At 38.2% G+C, this 19,631-nt stretch overlaps 1 protein-coding gene across 1 annotated transcript in view; it reads left to right on the plus strand.

Moving 5' to 3' along the window:
* MOCOS (molybdenum cofactor sulfurase) overlaps positions 1-19,631 on the plus strand; it is a 209,524-nt gene that overhangs the window by 172,773 nt on the left and 17,120 nt on the right. The window contains exons 7-10 of the mRNA XM_088525988.1: positions 496-612; positions 3,324-3,782; positions 11,769-11,931; positions 17,605-17,686. Of these exons, the coding sequence (XP_088382114.1) occupies positions 496-612; positions 3,324-3,782; positions 11,769-11,931; positions 17,605-17,686 (821 nt within the window). The remainder of the gene's footprint in view (positions 1-495; positions 613-3,323; positions 3,783-11,768; positions 11,932-17,604; positions 17,687-19,631) is intronic.

Below are 19,631 nucleotides of genomic sequence, written 5' to 3' on the forward strand. Positions count from 1 at the left end.
GAGGACTTATAGTTTCAGATCCTTGGTGAACAGGGTTTCATTTAGCTAACCAAAGAGACACCCAGTCCTCTTCTCCCTCTGCAGAAGCAGTTTCAGTCATCGACCTGTCTAGACAGTGAATAGCACAACAGTACTTTGCCCTGGTGATGTGAACGAACCTCTTAAGGGGTTTGAAATTAAGCACCTACACTGGCAGTAACAAGATCAGGGCCTGCTCTATGTGTGTGTGTGTGTGTGTGCGCACGTATAGTGGAGTGTGCTCTTTTTGTGCCAAATAAATTATTTCTGCTTCCATCATTCTTTTAGCTGAATAGCAAAGCTGAAAAATTCTCTGTTTATTGGAATGCTAACAGCTGCAATCAATCTATTAATAATTTAGAGTGGTAATTTAGTTCAAATTTATTTGTACCTTTAAGACATTCTGTGTTGTTTACAGCAATTTTATAATTTATCTCTTTCTTCTCCTGTGTCTTTATATGCTGCTGAATTGGGAAGGTGGACAAGATGGCCGGTGTCTACAACATACATTTTCGCACAGGTTGCTTCTGTAACACAGGAGCCTGCCAGATGCATTTAGGTATAAGCAATGAGGACATCCGAAGAAACCTGCAGGTTTGTTTTTGAATGAGATTACATGGTGTGTTTCCCATGGAGAAGGTCTAGACTCAGTGACCCAAGGGACTCTGAATTTGCTGATGACTGGAATGGTTGAAGGAGAGAAGACGGTCTGGCCCTGTGTCAAAAATACCTAAGGAGTTATAAGATAAAGTAGGCATATCGTGGTCTTTTGAGTCTCTGCAACTGATAGAATGAATGCAAGTTTGATCTGTTTTTTTCTGAGCTTTCAACTCAGGTACCATGTTAAAGAAATAAATGAACTTCAGTTCTTTGAAATGAGATGTTGAAACAAAATGATCTGATGATCCCAAAACAGCATGTGCCGTTTCTTTTTATTTCATCAGAAATTTACAGCTTCTTGTTAGGATTTAGAAGTACATAAAATGAAAACTTCCTACAGAACAGAAGTTCCTGGACAATTCAACTCACGTAGTTCCTTAAGTATATTTTATTGTACTCAATAATGTTCAGCTAGAACAGAGATATTCCTCTTGGGCATTATAGTCTAAAAGGCATGCATAAATTGGACAAGAAACAATACATAAGAACAAGCTGTGAATTTCTGGCAACAAAGTAAACTTGGGAAATTGTTCAGATAGACAACATGTCTAGCTAGATTACTGGTTTGTTTGTTAGATTCTTAGAACATGAAGACTGTTTTCTAACTGCATCATGGTGACTAATGTTTTCCATGAATTGTCATTCAAGGATGTGTGCAGTGAAGTGGGGGAGGCCTCGTATCTGTGTATTTGTCAAAGCTTAGAATTACAATAAATTAATACAGTACAACCCAAAACTATATTAACAATATTCTTCAAAAGATCCAAAATGATAATGACCTTATAGATATTACAGTCTCCTTACAATTTTATAGAGACATTTAGATAAATTTGCAAATAAATATACAAGACTGATAGCATAAGTCCTTAGATGGGGAGAGAGTTCTCTATTATCTCCCTTGACAAAACAGTGCTTTCATTTTACATGGAAAGCTCCATGTACATAGCTGACTTCCATAATCTGTTTAAGAACAGATGAGCAATGCTCCTTCCTGTTAAGGAGAAAAAATCCAGATGAACAGCAACACCACTCTTGGATCTTCTCTTATGAAGAGGATTTTGTAAAGGACTAGGTGAGCCTTTGTAGGCCTGTATCTGCCCTATAGACCAAACACAAACCTGTAAAGAGACACTTCATCTGCCAGCAGAGGTCTGATGAGGTGGTGCAGACAAGCAGTTGTCATTGTGGGACATTCTCACTGGTCCTTTGTGAAGGATGTAAATGACTTATTGACAGCGCTACTGCATAGGGAACACTCCTTTTTTTTTCCTGATATTTGCTCATATGCTTTGTTTTTTTGCATCTTCCCAGGTTGTCGACTGCATTCTTCTATCTCTAATGAAGGTTTTCATGTTCTGTAAGCAGTTTCAAACTGCTTGTGAGTGAGGACTTTCTTTCCTCAAGGATCCGTGGAGAAATACAGCTAGTTTCCTTAGGTTTTGGACAGGAACTAATTAACTTACTTGAACAGCAGAAACCTCTCTTCTTAGTCAGTCAATCAATACCTAGCAGAAAGGTTACATGTATATTAAGAGATGCAACCCAATTTGGTAAATGTTGATTCTACTCTGTTGTCAAGGGTAAAAATTACATCACACTACATCAAAATATTCAATGCTGTATTTCATGCTTTGACACATTTTTTTTTCTCTGTGCATAAATGGGAGTTGTGTTCACTGAACTGTGACACTGCTTGCTTAAGAAAGCCCTTGTGTAAATAATCTATTCACATTTCTGGTTTTGTGTTGCACATAAATAAATGAAATTTTAAGAAAAAAGAAAAAGCAGCCCATGTATTTACATGAATAAGGATGCTGACTTAGGACTAAGTCTTGTGTTCGTTGATGAGCTAGTGTTTGGTGGTCATCAGAGCGAGTCAATAGCTTATCCCATTGCAGGTGAGTAGCAGCATTCTCTGACCCAGTTAGTGAAGAAAAAAATGGGGTATTTGAGGGATTTTTTAACAAAAACTTTTTCGTAAGTTGAAATTTGTGTTTTTCAAATATGGAAATATTAGGGGAAAAGGTAGTTCTGTCCATCTGGAAAGAACGATATTGACTGGATCAGTGGCACTGATTGACTACATGTCTCAAGGACCAGGGAAATCACTCTGGATCATAGAGTCCTAGATTCAAGGCTCTACTTTGCTAATACCCCAGGCAGGTTCTTAGCTGTAGAGCCACTGGACTGTGTCACAAAGGATGGGAGTAATCCACTGGTGATATATAGTGGGACAGTTCCAATGGGGAAGCTCACCCAGAATTGGCATTCTAACATGTCTAAACATAATATTCCAGTTAAAATCTCATGGAACTGAAACTGGACCTTGAGACTGATCTTGCAGCCAGTCGGTTCTGGGACATGCAGATTTTTTTTTTCTGAATCTTCCCATAAGTTTTTGAGTGGTTTCTTTTGCCTTAGGGCAGAGTAGGACAAGTATCTCAAAACAATCTTCCTCCCAGCTTGAGTGAGACAGTTTTGATTTTTTTTCTACATCATCTCTTTAAATTCAGGGGTTTACTGTATAGATTTGAAAGCAGTTCTTCAGGCTAGAAGTAACAGTGGTGAGAAATATGTAAAACAAGGGGGAAATAGAGCAAAGCCTGTACTAATAGCTCCCTATTTTTCTTTCTGTTTGGAATTAGGCAGGCCACTTATGCGGAGATGATATAGACCTGATTGATGGACGTCCCACTGGTTCTGTGAGAATATCATTTGGGTACATGTCTACTTTTGAAGATGCACAGACTTTTCTGAAATTTATCATAGCCACCAGATTCTCCAAGTCAGACACTGCAGTTCCCTTCCAGTCCTCTGTTACAAATCTGACAACAGAGTCTGTCAAATCCCCAGTTCAGGATGACTACTCCTCCAGCAACAACGCTAATAAATTGACTCCAAGAATGCACATGTTAGACAGAGACCTCTGGGATAATTCACCTGCAGCAGTGAGGACTGTCAAGTGGCAGCCACAGGGGACTGAGGTGGAAAGCGTAAGGGCAGCTGTTTCTGAGATGGCAGTACCGACATGCAGAAGAGGAGGCAAACCCATTACTGTCACCAATATTTACCTGTATCCAATCAAATCATGCTCTGCATTTGAGGTATGCAACTTAAATTATTCTTAAATATTCACCACAATTCTGTTTGTTTATTTTTTTTCCTGGCCCCTGTCAGACCTGGCAACGGAGAATACCAAGTGCAGGTATTTGGAAACAGTATGGGGGTAGCATTTTTCCTGATGAAAAACACTCCTTTTCTCAAAGTTCCGGCACACTAAGGGACTTCGAAGGATTTTAAGTTAGGATTGCTTAGGATTTTCAAAGTTACAGGATGTAAATGTGTTACATTGTTTCTGCTCTCCTCAAACAGAAAAATCTGCATGTAATATGCAGTCCTGAAAAAAAAAAGGTTGGATTTGCAAAACTTGGCTAAAATATAATCAAGTAATTAGTATGCTTTTACAAAATGACATGTGATAGACTTGTAGGCATTGATGGGTAGGCAGCAATTGAGAAATAACTTGATTAACATGTTATAATTGAGAGGAGGCTGATTTACATTACAAAGAAATGTTATCATTAAAAATACATTTGCAACAGAAATATGACATTTAGGTGGTGCTGCACTGTTTGAAAGTTCACTCTTTGAAGCTTTTAATTGCTTTTTTGCCAAGTTAATAATATCGTCACCTTAGCTGTGAGGGTTTTTTTGCAAATAATGCGTGATAAAATAGGTGTATGGTCTGCACGTTGACCTAGGCTGTGACTCTACTTAGTACCATACTGGGCAGTGATTTAATGAATGTCAATAACGGTATAACTTTCCCTGTGAAAACTTACTGGTGTAGGTCACTGTCTCACATCTGACTGCAAATTGGGGTCAAGTCCAGTGACAAATCACCTGCATTTAATATATGTCTTCTCAGCTGATTTGATCATGATTTTTTTTTTGCTTAATATGAAAAATGGCTGGAGAATTAAAGCAGAGAATACTGAATGACTAGCAAACTGTCTGTATATTTAAACTTGGTGTTGTTTACCATATCTTTAATTCACAATCTTCAGCATCAAATGAAATCTGAACAAGCAACTTCCACAATTGTTTAGAAAAGCAAAGTGATCCCATATTTAATGCGAGAATGTTCTAACCTCCATCTAAGTGTTGCAGATTATTAGCTGTGTTACAGGAGACCACTACAGAAGCTGCTGAAATCTCTTGTAGCAGTATTCAGGCCCCTTTGGGCTTAAATTCTACTTTTAGAACCTGATGACTGGTTTTATGAGATATATGCCACAACAGTCAGTGCTAGGAAGTCTTTGAAGCGATGGTGCCCAGGAGCAGGTAAGGAGTACCTCAGCGTGAAAGATACAGCCTACATTTCCCCACACATGGAGACAGGTTTCTTCTCTTCAAGCTCTGGGAGAAGAAACTACTTTAAATGATAAATTCACGCAGACCTGATACTCCCTGACAGACAGACCTGTGCCTGTATACAGAGGAGGAAAATCCCCATTCCTTATGCACACTTCTTGTGCTAAACATGATCTTAAACACAGGGTTCATTTTACCTAAACATATCCCTCCAAAGTGAGGTATTAGTCTGAAAGCAGTGAGCAATGGATACCTGCTATCTTGCCATAAAAGAGGCGTCTACAGTAGGTAAGATAAATTATTCCTGACTATTCCTTTCACTTTCCGTTGATTTTAAGAGGGATCTTGAGCAACTTGAATTAGGCAGCTAATATTAGATGATATGACTACTTTTAAAAATATGATTGTTAGAATCACAACCATATTATGAGACTTAGTTTTGCATGTTTAGAATCATTTTTGAAATTTGGGTGTATTCTGATTTGGTATTTTTCGGTAACGAAGGAGCAGCAGAACTCAGTAAGGTAAGCACTGTCCAACTCTCTACTGCCAAAGAAACAACATACAATTAAAAATATACTAGCCTTCATATGTGGCATGGGTGGGACTAGAAGTTCATTATAAATAGCATTCTGTTTTCCTCCTCCTCTTCTTAAACACTGTTTTTCATGCATTTCCTCTTTGCTCGTAGAAGAGATATCACTGTGTATGAAGGAATGGTCGGAGCTGGTGTAATAGATGTGATGAAGAAGGATGTTTTCAATGCATAAGGAGTGCAGTATAGGAGAGTGGTCTAGGAGATGAAGTCAAGAAGTAAGCAGGAGGTCAAGATGATCTTCAGACTCTTGTGCTTTAGCGTCTCAAACCTGTGACATTACTGTCAGTGACAGGGGAAAGGAAACAGTGAGAAATAAAAGCTTCATGTTTCATTGTATACCCTTCCAGTTGTTTAATGTACCTCTGCAGGAGGAGTTTTGAGGAGCCAACAGAGGGAAGAGACCAGGACAAAAGAAATCAGGATCAGCAGAAGAGCTGAGACAGCAAAAGACATGACAGTGATACTGTTGTGAATGAAAGTAGGGAAAGGAGTGATAAAACAGTATTGGAATGTTACATGATTTTTAATATTCAAGAAAATTCCAGAAGAAAATCAATTTGCTTTTGTGATCTCCACCAGGCATTCCTCGGTTTTCAGTTTCCAAAAGGCTAAGTGGTGATATATTTATAACCATATAACTATATTCATATTTATTGGCTGCCAAATATTTATAACCAGCCTTTGGGAGATCTGTCAATCTAATTCTCTGCCTGTAGATGTAAAAATGACAGCTCCTAGCTCACATTTTGTAATGAGCATTAAAATTAGTTTTCCACACTTGTTTCTAGTACAGGTTGAAATTTATAAGATATTGTATTTCTTTATTTTTCAAATCAAAAGAGAACAGAAAAGATATTTTTGGCAGCCCAGATCTTTTAGAAGTCAGTTAATCTCATTCTAAGTCATGCAGTAGCTTGGTCTCTTCCTGCAGATTAAGAGTAGAATTGAAAGACATCACCGCCAGAACCTGCATCATCTCTAACTCCATAGTGAAGCACCATCCACAACGCTGTATATCATTACTGCAACTTTAGCCTGTGTCATCTTGAAAGGGGAAAATATCCAGCGTCAGCTTCCCTGCAGTTGGAAGCAAAGCATACTAGAGAAAACTTTCCCCAAATAAATGGTCTCAAATCTTGAAAGTCATTTTGCCTTTCCAAGTACTGATTATTCTATCCTGTCTAGACTCTATCATGAGAAAACTTAATCATCTAGGAAAACACTGTTTTGCTAGTCTCATAATGGTGTGTGTCATACAGACTTCAGGTTAACGTGATAGTATTATTCCCTTACTTTCATAAACTCATAACTCATAAAAGTAATCACATAGCTTGTAGTTCTCTTAGTCTTCAACTAGATTGATTCAGCAAAGATTTCAAATCTAAAATACCCTTAAAACACACAGTAGTTGTGAAAGGTTATAAAAATATTTTCTGCCATTAAAATTTTGATCTCCATTTTTATCTGTTTTAAGATAGCTCTATGCTAGTTGATGTGAAAAGATGGAAAATATTTAGATATAGGGTGCAGTAAATCCATTCTGCCTATGCTTGAATACTTGAGATCAGAATCTCATAGACTGGTAAGTTCAAGGGGAGACCTGCAGCTGATATGGTAGGTCAGGCTTTTAGGGTGTATAGTAAGTAGATTTCATTGGGAAGTATGTGAACACTTGCGTTTGTCTGAAAGAGTATATGTCGTGGAAAATTCCATCTAACTGTGTGTGCAGGACCCAACCTACTGACAGTAAAGTCTGTCTGCTGATCTGTGGGTCACAGGATGCATAACGTTAGCAACAGATAGATAAACTTAGTGAGGATATCAACACAAACTCACAGCTGTTTAATCTCCTCTTTAGAGTCACATAATCTTCTCCTCGTCTAAACGCCTCTGATTTCTCTGCTCTTCTAAAAGTGCTTTAGTATGGGAGGTGCTTGACCTCCAGAGACAAGGAGAGTGCAGAGTGCTTTGGCAGCTGGGTGGATGAAGCTTTGCATGAAGATCTTCAGCTTACTGCAGGTTGGTTAGCTTCTACAGTGTGTGTGCTTTATAAAATGTTCCTGGAAATGGGCCCATCTTCTATTCAGTGGTGCTCCGTAAGTTTTTACATACTGCACAAGAGGGAGAGGACTAAATATTCCAACTGAACTTTTTTGGACCTTCTCATTTGATTTCCCTGCAGTTATTTAAGGGAGAGAAGCATCAAAGAGGAATAACCTTTATCGCTGACCATTTTTTATTCTTTTGCAACATAAAAACTTGTTTTAAGCATGCATTTTTAAACATGAGCATCTCTCATGTCCATGAATTTTGCATAATTACATAATGCAGGGAGCCCGGTAAAAAAGGTTAGGACTTTAAACATTCATAACCTTATTATTCTTGCAGTAGATTTCAAAGTATAAAAATTGCATTTTGACACACAAGACAAATTAGCTTTCACTTTAAAATACGATCCAAATTTTAATAATCGGTGGATAAATGATATATGAGACCACTAACATTTTTAATTTTGAACAATCTAAAGCCTGTGCAGTAATTTTCTTCCAAAATTGTTTTAGCCTTCATGGTGATGTTACTGTAAACTATGGGGAAAAAAAAGCAGTCAAAAAAAATTTAAAGAAAATTCTGAAATAACAAAAAAAGACATTTTTGCAACAGATTTTTTTTTCATATTACAAGAAAAAGAAATGAATTAAAGAAGATGGGCCGATATCATGAACCGATTGTGCTGTAGAATGGTTCTTGGTCATGACAGTCAGAGAAGACCTCACCTTGTACAGCTAGTTTGCCTGCTATGCTAGGAATGGAAGGTGTGTGTTAGCATGTGTTGATAAACTTATAGTGTCTTTGCTTTTTGTATGTTCTTCCAGTTAGAAGAAGCTGCGGTTGGTGTTACTGACCGTGTTGTAAACTAACCTCCTTAATTTGCAGTAGGCTTCACTAGTTGGGTTGCTTCAATTAATCAGTTGCTTGAACATAGATATGTGGTGCCATCTGGGATGCCCTGGTGTGCCCTGCCTTTCCTTTTGCTGCTGGGCCACCAAGACGTGGGCCAGCCTGTGCCACATCTGCCTCCTCTGGGCAGACACCCAAGGCCAGCTGAAATGAACCACTCGTGTTTCAGACGAAAGGTAGTGAATTCCAGCAGAGCATTCCAGGCAGAATTCATTTGAAGCTCGCAATTATTCAACAATCTCTTCAGCCTCTTAGAAATAAGGATGGGAGTGGGTCCTCCTAGGCCACAAGCCTAAATACGAAGGAGAACAGAAATTCTATTTTCCACACTTATCTCCATCTCCAGTATCTTATTAGCATCAAAACAACTCGGGCTCTTGCACAACAGTTTAGAACTCTCTACTCAGGGCAGAGTACGCAGTCATTTCGTCATGATTCTATATATTGAGGTCCTAACGACATAAGAGATACTGAAAATTCAAACAGAGAGGGAAGTAGGGTACCAGCCACATCCATGAAAGGCATGGGACTCACTGCTGGGCATGTTTATGTTTCATTCTTGTTATAAAGGCAAATACCCAGAGGAAGGGAAGAAATGGTCTGAGGACCTGTAGTTCTTTGCTGTCTCTCAGAGTGGAGGTTGGAGTCCCTTGCCTTTGTTTTAAACCTATCAAGACGTTTCGATTGGAAGGGGCCGTTTATTTCTAAATATGTTACCTGCTCAGATGGGTTTTACACCAGATCCTTTTCACAATATAACAGCTATCTAACTCTCTGGTTGAATATAGATAGTTTTGTTTTATTAATAAAACCAATTCCCTTCAATGAAAGGTAAGCACAACTTAAATGTTTTCCCAAATAAGACTGCTGTCCTGAAGTGGAACTGTAAGAATCGAATGATATAATTGATAGCTAAAATACACTGCCTTCAGGGATCTTTTAGTATTTTTCTGCTCTTTTAGTTTATTCTGCACTTTATGTCTTGTAAATGCTGTGAAGATCTTCTGGTAGATCCATGAAAAGATGTATTACTGATTTGTGATCTTCTGTTTTGGAAGGAAACTCTTTGGTAAGTAACTCTTGCAGCTCTCAGATGATCACCGGCTGATAAAACACATTCTCCAACGTAGTTATACAGGATAACTGAAAAATGCTGGCCTGTTGAAAAGACACTTTCTGGAAAGGGTCAAAGTCTGTCCTTCAACTGCCACAGTACCACAGCTCAGCCTTTGCGCTGTGAGTCTTCTCCTAGGGAAAAGGCAGGGCAAAGGTTGACATCCTTTAGGTGCTTACCATTTGAGGCATCCATATAACTTCGTTGCAGATGGTACTGCAGCACTTTTGACTGGCAGTTTTTACCTAAGCTCACATCAAAAACTGCTCAAAATATTATAAATCAAATAGATTGACAAATGCATTTCTTCAAAATTTTCCCCTGTATGTTGTGTATTCCACAGAGTTGATAGCCTTGTGGCCAAAATATATAGAAGAGATTAGTAGTTTGGGCTGTATCTATATTTTTATGTCCAACTTCAATTCTTTAGAATTTTATTTTCAGAGCATTTTGACTGCCTGCCCTTGGTTCCTCTAGTTAGGCAGTCAGTCCCAACTACTGCTGAGGACTCTTGCAAATTCTGGGGAAGTTCATAGGATCGGGAATTTGCAGGTTCTATGAGGTTTCGGATAGAGCACATGCAAAACAGAATTGTCATTTTAAAATAATCTAACTTGTGCTTGTTGTGCACCAGGTAGGTGCTGGCTCTTTCTGGATCTCAGTAAGAAAGAATGTCTTCTTGACTCTCAAGTATAATATGAGGTTTAATCAGAATGTTCAAAGCTAAGAGTAGAATAGGAAGTTGGCTTTTAAATCTTACATGCCTTCCGATGCTGGGAATGCAGAGATAATACAGCACCAGACAGACCTCTTGATGAGGACATGGCATGCTGCACTGATACTGTCCACGGTTGGCATTAGAGCTCTTACAGGTATTTCTTAGAAGAAAACAAGTCAGTTCATCATGTCAAGCAAGTATATGCACATAAGAACATTCTGCTTCCCTTTCCAGCAAAGACACACAAGCAGTCAGTAACTCCTTGATGAACAACATTATTCTACTTAGGTTCACTACAGTGCTTCAAGTTATGCATTTCTTCAGATTGTCAGGCTGTGCTTGACCCATTTTTTTCTTAATATTTTATCTAAAAGTCTTCCTAGCTAACTCGCAAGAGCTGCATTAAGTGTCATAATAAACTTTTACAAGGATTCATCACAGTCCAGCTGTAGCTAAGTCTTCTCCTTATTCAACTGTGACTAGAAAGCATACATGCACTGTGATTACATGCCCGTCTTTCTGTTAAAAGAATAGTATTTTGTCATTCTAAAGGAGAAAGCAGTTATTAATATCATCCAAAGGCATTAATAAAATGGTTCTCTTTTTGTATTTCAAGATTACCATCTGTGTAGCATCAGTAACAGCTGTTCTTTTCACCAGAAAAATGTACATGAAAGTAATGACAATATGGTCATATAGACTGTTGGATATAAAGAGCATTAGAGAAGTAATGGAAAAACAGGTAGCAAAGAAGACAAAAGTTTCTGTTGTAAGGGAATCCTAAAAAAATATTACACCGTCCATTAAAATGGAAAGCTTAATGGTGGAAGTTTTCTCAATTTGATTCATTGGTAAAGTGGTTCCAGTTTTAAGAAAAAAATGTGTTTTCTCAAAATAAGGAATTTCAAAGTGACCTTGTTTTTTGTTCCTCATTTGTTTGTTTAGCTTAATTCATACATTTATTTTGAAGTATTTTTGCTTTGTAAATTAAAATTAAATTGTTGAGGGAAGGGGCCCTAAAAATGACCGAGAATAATACTGAGAACAATTTTCAGAGTATTTCATAGATTATTTACTGTATTGTATAAATCTGTTAAATGTAATATCTAATTGTAGGATAATACACAAATTACAGTAACTCAATTTTGTTTAGTCAGCTTCTCGCAGTCAGATCTTTATCTTTGATTTATAATTAAGGTTTCTATTATAAAGGCTGACATTGGCTTGCACACATTTTCCTGATTGCACACATTTTTCTTTCTAGCCTGAACCAATTAATGCAACTAACATTCTCTAAACCTCTTCATTTCCTCCTGATGCTTTCCTAGGTTGCAGAATGGCCAGTAGGAAACCAAGGATTGCTATATGATCGTAACTGGATGGTTGTAAATCAAAATGGAGTTTGCATGACCCAGAAGCAGGAGCCAAGGTTGTGCCTTATAAATCCCTCGATTGATCTGGAGCAAAATATTATGATCATTCAGGCAGAAGGTTGGTAAATAGTATCCTTTTCTCCTCTTTCATTATTAGTGTCAACTTTATAAGCTCGTTTACCTACCAAAATACTGGATGTTATGTATCCCTGCCAACATAGGCGATAAATTCTGCTATTTCATGTAAAGAAGTCCAGGCTGTAATAGCACTAGGTCGATCCCTAGTGTGTTGTAGAGGCAGGTAGAGAGAAGACAGTGACTCCCCACATGCAGTCATAAAGTGAGTACTCAAGGAAGAGATGATGAATTGATAGATGTGGAAATCTCCTGACTATTCTACTCCTGAGGTCACAAAGAGAGTAGAAGTCCTGCAGCAAGAATGGAGTGTAATTGCTGTGAAGGTGGAGGAATTTGCTGTGAAGATGAAGGAGTAGCCATCGTCTGGGCTGTTTAGAGACTTTTCAGTTTTAAAGATCTTCTTCCTGGAGCTGCGGGACTATGGCAAAGAGTCTTTAACATGAATTAGTATAATTAAAATAAGGACCAGATCTAACTCAGTTTAATATTTGCAGTGTTATGTACAATATACATGCAAATATTTGGAGATATTTGTTTTTTTCTGGATTCATCAAAACTCTTTTTATTCTCTCATGGGGAAGTAGAGTCCCAATGGAAAGCATTACAGAAAGCCTTGTGATACTGGAGGGTAGTTTTTTTGGTTGTTGGATTTTTTTTTCTAACACTGCTGTTAGCATTGAACTGTGGAACGGGTTTGTATTCCACAAAAGTCATTATTAATGCCAAGTTTTTATGTGGTTGAATGGTATTTACCATTTCCCTGAGGTCTAACTTCTACTCAGCCTGTATGCCTTAAACATTAATAATATATATTCCCATAATTTCAGCAGCCAGAGCACAACATGAGAATTAATGATTGGATTTTTATCCCTTATTAGAAGTCCATTATGGGTCTGCTTCTGATGGACCGTAACTACACTCTCCTTTCTGTATGTTAAATTTGTTCTCCCCTCCAACTGTCCAAGCGTTGTTCATTCTCTATAAAATTAAGTCTAACCAGCTGATTTCTTTTTCATGGTGAATTGGAATAGGTCTGTCATACCTGCAAATTTGGCAAGTTTGTGTTTCTTTCAGATCCCAAACACAAATCTAGTCTCTTTTGGATTCCATATTGGCTTATTTTCACAAGCCATTTCCCCCTCTTCTCTCTACATACTTTAAAAAGCTATTGTTGATTCGTTTCAATTCAAAGTAGAAGGCATTTCAACCCAGATTTTTGTTGTACATTTTCATAGCCAGCCTACTCTGAAAGCATTCAGACTACAAAGTTGCTTCAGAACTCATTATTCCTAGAAATCAAATTCGTTTCCATCTCACTTCCTTTCTCCTCATACCTCTTGCTTGTGAATACAATATCTAAACTTGTCTAAGCTATCACCATTTATCCTTTTTCAGAGCTTCACATCTGGTGGGCCTTTAGAATGTTTCATTCTGATCATTTATTTTCTTTATTTTCTTTTATTTTCTTCTTTTTTTTTTTCCTAGCTAGTATCACGTTGTTCACTTAGCACAAATCCATAAGTACTTTTTAGACTACAATAATGTCTGCGCTGACATACTTCAGAGAGCCAGGAAGAAGTTTTCACAGACATAAACAACAGTCCAGACACCCATCTCTCACTGAGATTTAATGGCAGTTCAGTCTCTTGCCATAGTTGGTGCCGGAATGAAATTCACCTTTAAATCCTACATTTTACTTCATGTCATTGCTGGAGATTTCACAGTCACTTAACTTGCCTCATGTGAAAGTGAGAACCATTTCCACTCAGAAGTGATTGATCAAGTCTGTAGATCACTTTTCCATCCGAAGGTGATTGATCGCATCTCCCATGTGCTCTAACAGAAACTTGGTTGGCATTTACAGCTTGTCGTGTTGCCAGTAGGCAAGAGCAGAGAATCATTTTACTCTTTGTATAATGAGCCTAGATACCAATCATTCTGGCCAGTAGGATGATCTGGGGCCTCTTTGTAAGAGCACTGTTATTTTTCATCTTCATAGACTGTTTGCAATCCATGTTATTTGTTAATGTTTGAGAGTGTGATAACGGCTCTCATTTGCTTGGAAAGGCTATTCTGGAGGATAGCTCATAAGGTAGCACTGTGATGGGAGCATATATGAACTGGCAGGTAGGACTCAGCAGATAAATCAGTAGGAAACTGTTCTAATATTTATTCTGAGTTTTTTTTTTCCCTCTCACCTGCAGTCTAAACTCATGATTTATTTGTTTGTAATAAATTTTTATTCCTTCTTTTATCCCTTCAGATATATGAGTTGTTGTTATATCTGCTCCTTAAATCATTCTGTGGCAGATCAACTTAATTCACCCAGTTGACTCTTTCCTTGGAAGCCTCATGTTAATCATTCCCGCTTTTGTCACCGCTCCCTTCAGCCTGTCAATAGCTCGTTGCTAATTTAGCATCTGCGGCTCATTTCTTCCAGCTCTGTTTCTCTGACACAGGCAGAACCACATCTGTCCTGTCCTTATCCAGTGTGAGCCTGGGTCTGGGCATGGTGATGTGAACGTTTCTGGTGTTGAGGAGTGGGTGAAGGAGGTGGTGAAAGGAGGTGAAAAAACAAGTCAAGAGCATTTAGCTATACCTTTATTGCAGCTCTTGCCCTGTTCCTGTAATAGGAAATCTCAGTTGCTCCCAGCTGGTCAGGTAGCACCATTGGTCTGGGTAGCTGCCTTCTTCCTGCTGCCCCGTGAGGACACTGTCACCATCCACGTTCTCTGCTGGTTTCTCTGCTACCAGCTGTGCTTTTGGCAGCATGAGAACAGGCGGTGACAGTGATCCCATCAGCTTTGTTGTCTGGAGGTGTTTCTCTCCAGCAGAGAGAGCCTGAGGCAACTGTGCTCCTGGTTCGGTGCCTCTGTAAGTGCCCGCAGCAAAGTGGGGCAGGTTCTGCATCTCCACATTACGCAGCATCCTTAAAGGATATCTTGCTCTTAGTGCTGTTAGATTAAGGTAAAGACTTCATCTATTCTTTCAGTCTATTCTTTCTGCCCGCTTCATGTTTCCCATTCCTATAAAACTTTTGCCATCCTTGGAGTTCATGAGGACAGTCGGACTGGGGCGCTGGGCAAGGACAAAATGCTTCAGGGCTTGGGTATGGCCTCTGCCGTGCCAACAGTATTAGTTGCTTTTCATCATAACCCAGAAGCTCCGGATACTCCTCTGCTTTCTGAGGAAAGGGGTGAGAGACTGCAAAGGGAGAGGAAGAGCTTGTGCTTCTTTTCTCTGGGGATGTTTTCTACTTTAGTGGAGGGAGTGGATCTGTAATTTTAAGAAACTGCATTCCTGTATTTTGTCAAATCTTATTTGCTTGTGCTTTGCATGTGTCCATTAACACCATCTCTTATTCTTTCTGATGTGAAGATTACAATGATCCCTGCTACAGCAGGGCTCACTTAGAGAAGACCAGCATAATTTTAAATGAGCATCCATGGAGAAGAATAGTTTCTTATATCTCAACTCAATCTTGCTTCAATGGTTAGACTCCCAGTGACTTAAAAGAGGGTAGGAGCAAGTGCTGATATTTCCAGAAGCTGTACTGCTTGACTGAGAGGAATCTTACTGTCTTCCTCTATCCAGGGGCACAATCTGCTCACCACTGCAAAGCCCATTGGGCTTGTTCTTGACTTACATGAAAATAATCCAAATAATAGAAATTTGCTGAGAATACATTCCTGTAAAAGGCTAATTTCTCTCTTTCCATTTTAGCTAACAATCAGCATTACTCTGGCAAGCTGTGAATTGGTTTCCCACAGCACAGAGGGAAAAAAAAAAAAGAGTGTTGTGAAGTCCTTTTGAAATATGAGAGTTGAAAGATGCTAACAAAACTGAGCAACCAATTACACTTTATGGAATTTATTCTCCCTTCAATAGTCATGTGTTACTGCCAATAAAATTAATGGGATTTATGTGCATACGCTGATGAAAGAATATACATGAATAGTTTGTATTTCACTGTATTGAAATAATAGATCTCTAATTTTTCTCATTGACTGAAAATAGGAACTATAAAGACAAGATTTTTTTAATATTAATACTATGAGCACATCTGTGAATTTTATTATCAACTAAATGACCATGGAGAATGACAGCTTTTACATTTTAGGAACTGGCAATATTCCTTTTTTTTTTTTTTTCCCTTAAGATAGAATAAAACTGCAATTAACAATGTTAAACCGACCTAAACATCCCTTTAAAATGTGTACTGTGCAATAGAAATGTGGTACCCTAGCTGATCAAGGATTGTAAAGTCCTGAGACTCTGTCTTAAGAATTTTTATGTACGTTCTTTGTTTATGATGTACGTAAAAAAGTTATAGTAGCTAAGGTTTTTAAAAGTTATAATAGCTAAGGACGCCCACAGAGTAGAAACATTTCTCTTTTGCAAAAAGCATGATGCTAGTGTTTGTCTGTTTCAAAATGCTTGCAAGTACAGGAGCAGTTGTTGTAGTCCATAAGATGATTACCTTGGCTTCTTTTTCAGTTTTTTGCAAATCAGTTCAACAAATTTATTATTTACATTTTTTATTTTCTTAAGTTAGCATATCTTCTCTTCCTCCACCTGTGATTTTGTAGTATGCTAACATCAGCCTTTCCATTTTGAAGGCTTGCGTGGACAAGAGCTGATAGTGGGATATAATGAGTCTGAACTACGTTTCCCTACTCTTCAGAAGAGAACAAAGCAATTCTATTTCATCGTGCTGTAGAGGTTGCAGAGCTCAACTCTTGTTTATATTACAACAGTATAAACGAAAAAGTAATAAGTGAAAACAAAATGTGTCCATATGAAGCGAGGGTAGTGGAGATAGAGTCTTTGCTGTTTTATGTAGTAGAATAATGGAAAAGAGTGAGATTCATTGCAACCACACAGTAAGATCTGGTTTGTCATTTAAGATTATTGCTTTCAATTACTTTCAATTAACAAAAACAATACTGTACAGCTTTCCTATCTCCTTGTGATAAACAAGGAGAAAGCATTTTTATCCCTTTGGCTCATTCCATTCCAGAGAAGAAGCTGTACAAGAATAATACCAAGAATTCATTATTTGGTTTAAACGCTGAGATGGATAATGGGAATAGTTATTTCATTAAGGGTTTTCCATTCTTTTTATCTTTACTTAAACTTTGTAATTTTCTGAAATATTGTATTTCTTTCCTTAAAAAAGCCTGTGCTTATTTTTATCTTTTGTGCTTATTTTTCTTTTTCCTCTCATCTTTCTGTTTGCATCATTCCTCTCCTCCAAAAAAATGATTAAATTGATGATTATCCTGATCATCTAGGGGTGCCACAACAGTGATAAACTCTTTCTTCCTACAGCTGCCCGGATTAAAGCAGTAATTCTGTGTCAATCCCATTACCTGAGATGCACAGAGAAGAAAGTTACTCAAAGCTGAAATTGTGTATTTGTTAATGTGGTTTGGATACCAAGGTCGGCAGCAGCCTTTGCTCTTTGCATTATCATTTGGAGCCACCTGCAGGCAGAGAGCATATTTCTAGGAAGAAAAGAGTATTTCTGTCATATTTCTCGTTTGGGAGACTGGTGTGATTGGGAACAGGTGTACATTTAGGCACTTTATTCATAACCCTGTGATTTTGCATAATTTTTGTTTTTCATATGATTCACCCTCTGCCCGTTTAGGAATGAACCCAGTATCTATATCACTAGAAGAAAATCCTGGAAAAGAGGCTGTGATCTGCGAGAGCAAAGTCTGTTCACACAGGTGAGTGAAACCAGAGAAGAACCTAAGGTGAAAATCACTGCACTGCCACATGACTGAATAAAAGTACACGGGCAGAAATCCTTAAAAAAAGAAGGGGTTGTATAAAATAACAAAAGTGTTCTTGTTCAGAGAAGAAGGAGAAGACAGATTTGAGGAGGTAATTTGCCAGGCCCACAACTTTGGTAGAAAACATTAAATAATAATAACGATTTTTAAAAAGAGGCGGGGTGGGTACCCAGGCCTGTGATGATTTGGCATTCGGGAGGGTAAGAGAGATCTTGGCTTTGCTTGCTGTAAAGATGAGAAAAGGGACAGACTGCCCAGTACTTCCAAATGCCGAGTGAGGGCCTCAGCAGAACACTAACTCTCAGTTAATTTATTTGACAGCAGTGGTGCTGGCAACTTGGCCTGTTTTGTGCTGCACTGATGCAAATTTTCTAGAACTTACTGAGGTTATAAACAACTTTCCGCTTTTACAACCCTTCTTTAAACTTTACTTTGACTATTCATGTTCATCAGTGTCCCCTTAACCCTCTTGAAGCTGAATGTGTGAAACAACATTAATTTCAAACTGAGATATATGACTTCAGTGAAATATAACATCACAAGTACATTAATTTCCTATCAGTGAATTTAACTGTTTACCTACCATTTTTTTCTAATTACTTCCCAGTCTCATTAAGTTTTCTGAGTGCCTGTGTATCAAGTGCCTTTCTAAAGTACGTTCATATTATCTATTATGTTTCCTTCCAGCAGCTAAGTGTCTTGTTAAGTCCAATCAAAAGCCATTACAAAGCCATTTACAAATTTATTTATTTTTTAAGCACTGTACACTAATTCCTTCTAACTCTAGGCTTTATTCTCTGAGGGCAGCAGCATAAAAACTAGCAGAAGATCTGGACATTCCCCCATGGAGCCATGGAGGAGTTAACTTTTTATTTTGAAAATTTGGCATCCTGCACAGCAATTGTATTCCACTGATGTAAAAAGAAGAAAGTGATCTCTTTGCCCAAAATACATCCTGAAAATCAACAAAGACAATTATCCTGTCAGTATTTTTGTTCAGTCTAGAGGATTTTTCACTTGGTTTCTGAAATGATTTCATTTATCACCAATAATTTCTGCTTTTTTCATACATGAAGTGTATTCACTGAATGCAATTTGTAGTGTGTCTATAATTCATATGATGTACTCACCATGAGGGCAGATTTATGCTTCTTGGGGATTTTTTTGTTACTGTGGTTTTTCTTTTTTTTTTAGCTTTCTATGTTAGGATATTACTCTTGTGTATTCCAGTAATAAAGAGGATCTTCCTTGGAAGTGTATTTTCCCCAGGTAGAGGAAATCACTCGAGAGTCACTTATTCTATCCATCTGTCCCAGTTCCTGTAGTGTTGACTCATCCCTAGCCTCCCCATGGTTTGCCTGTTTCTTACAGGCCTTGCTGTAAAATACCCTCTGTTATCTTTTTCTCTGAGTGCTTATGTTTTGTTGCCATACTGTTTATTGTAGCTTGTCTTTCATGACCCTGCCTCTGACATTTTTAATCTATGAAATGGGAAGCTTTTATGGGGAGTGCTCAGAGTTCTGAGGAGAAAGGAAAAGATGAAAATGACAAAGGGGATACACAAGACAAACTACACAGGGTGGATTGTGATTAGCAAATAGGCAAGGCAAGGGGTAAGGCAGAAGGAGTAGACAAAATTAATGAGTCTCTGAAAGAGCTCATAGGTCCAACAGGTTCCCTGGTTTGTACCAGTGGAGCCTCCAGGGCCAAGAAGTGGAAAAGAGAGACATAAAAGCCCCCTACTTTAGCAGGGATGATTTCTGGCCTGGGGTTTCTTCTGCAGGGTGGCCAAGATAAGCAGTGGGACCCAAAGTTTTTGTTTATGCCTGTTCATTAGAAGAAACTCTTGCAGAATGCCTTCTCCACGTACTAATGGCCC

The sequence above is a fragment of the Tinamus guttatus genome, unplaced genomic scaffold, assembly GCF_059628265.1.
Source record: "Tinamus guttatus ecotype Peru unplaced genomic scaffold, ASM5962826v1 Tinamus_guttatus_pri_ptg000025l, whole genome shotgun sequence".
In the NCBI taxonomy this organism is placed as follows: domain Eukaryota; kingdom Metazoa; phylum Chordata; class Aves; order Tinamiformes; family Tinamidae; genus Tinamus; species Tinamus guttatus.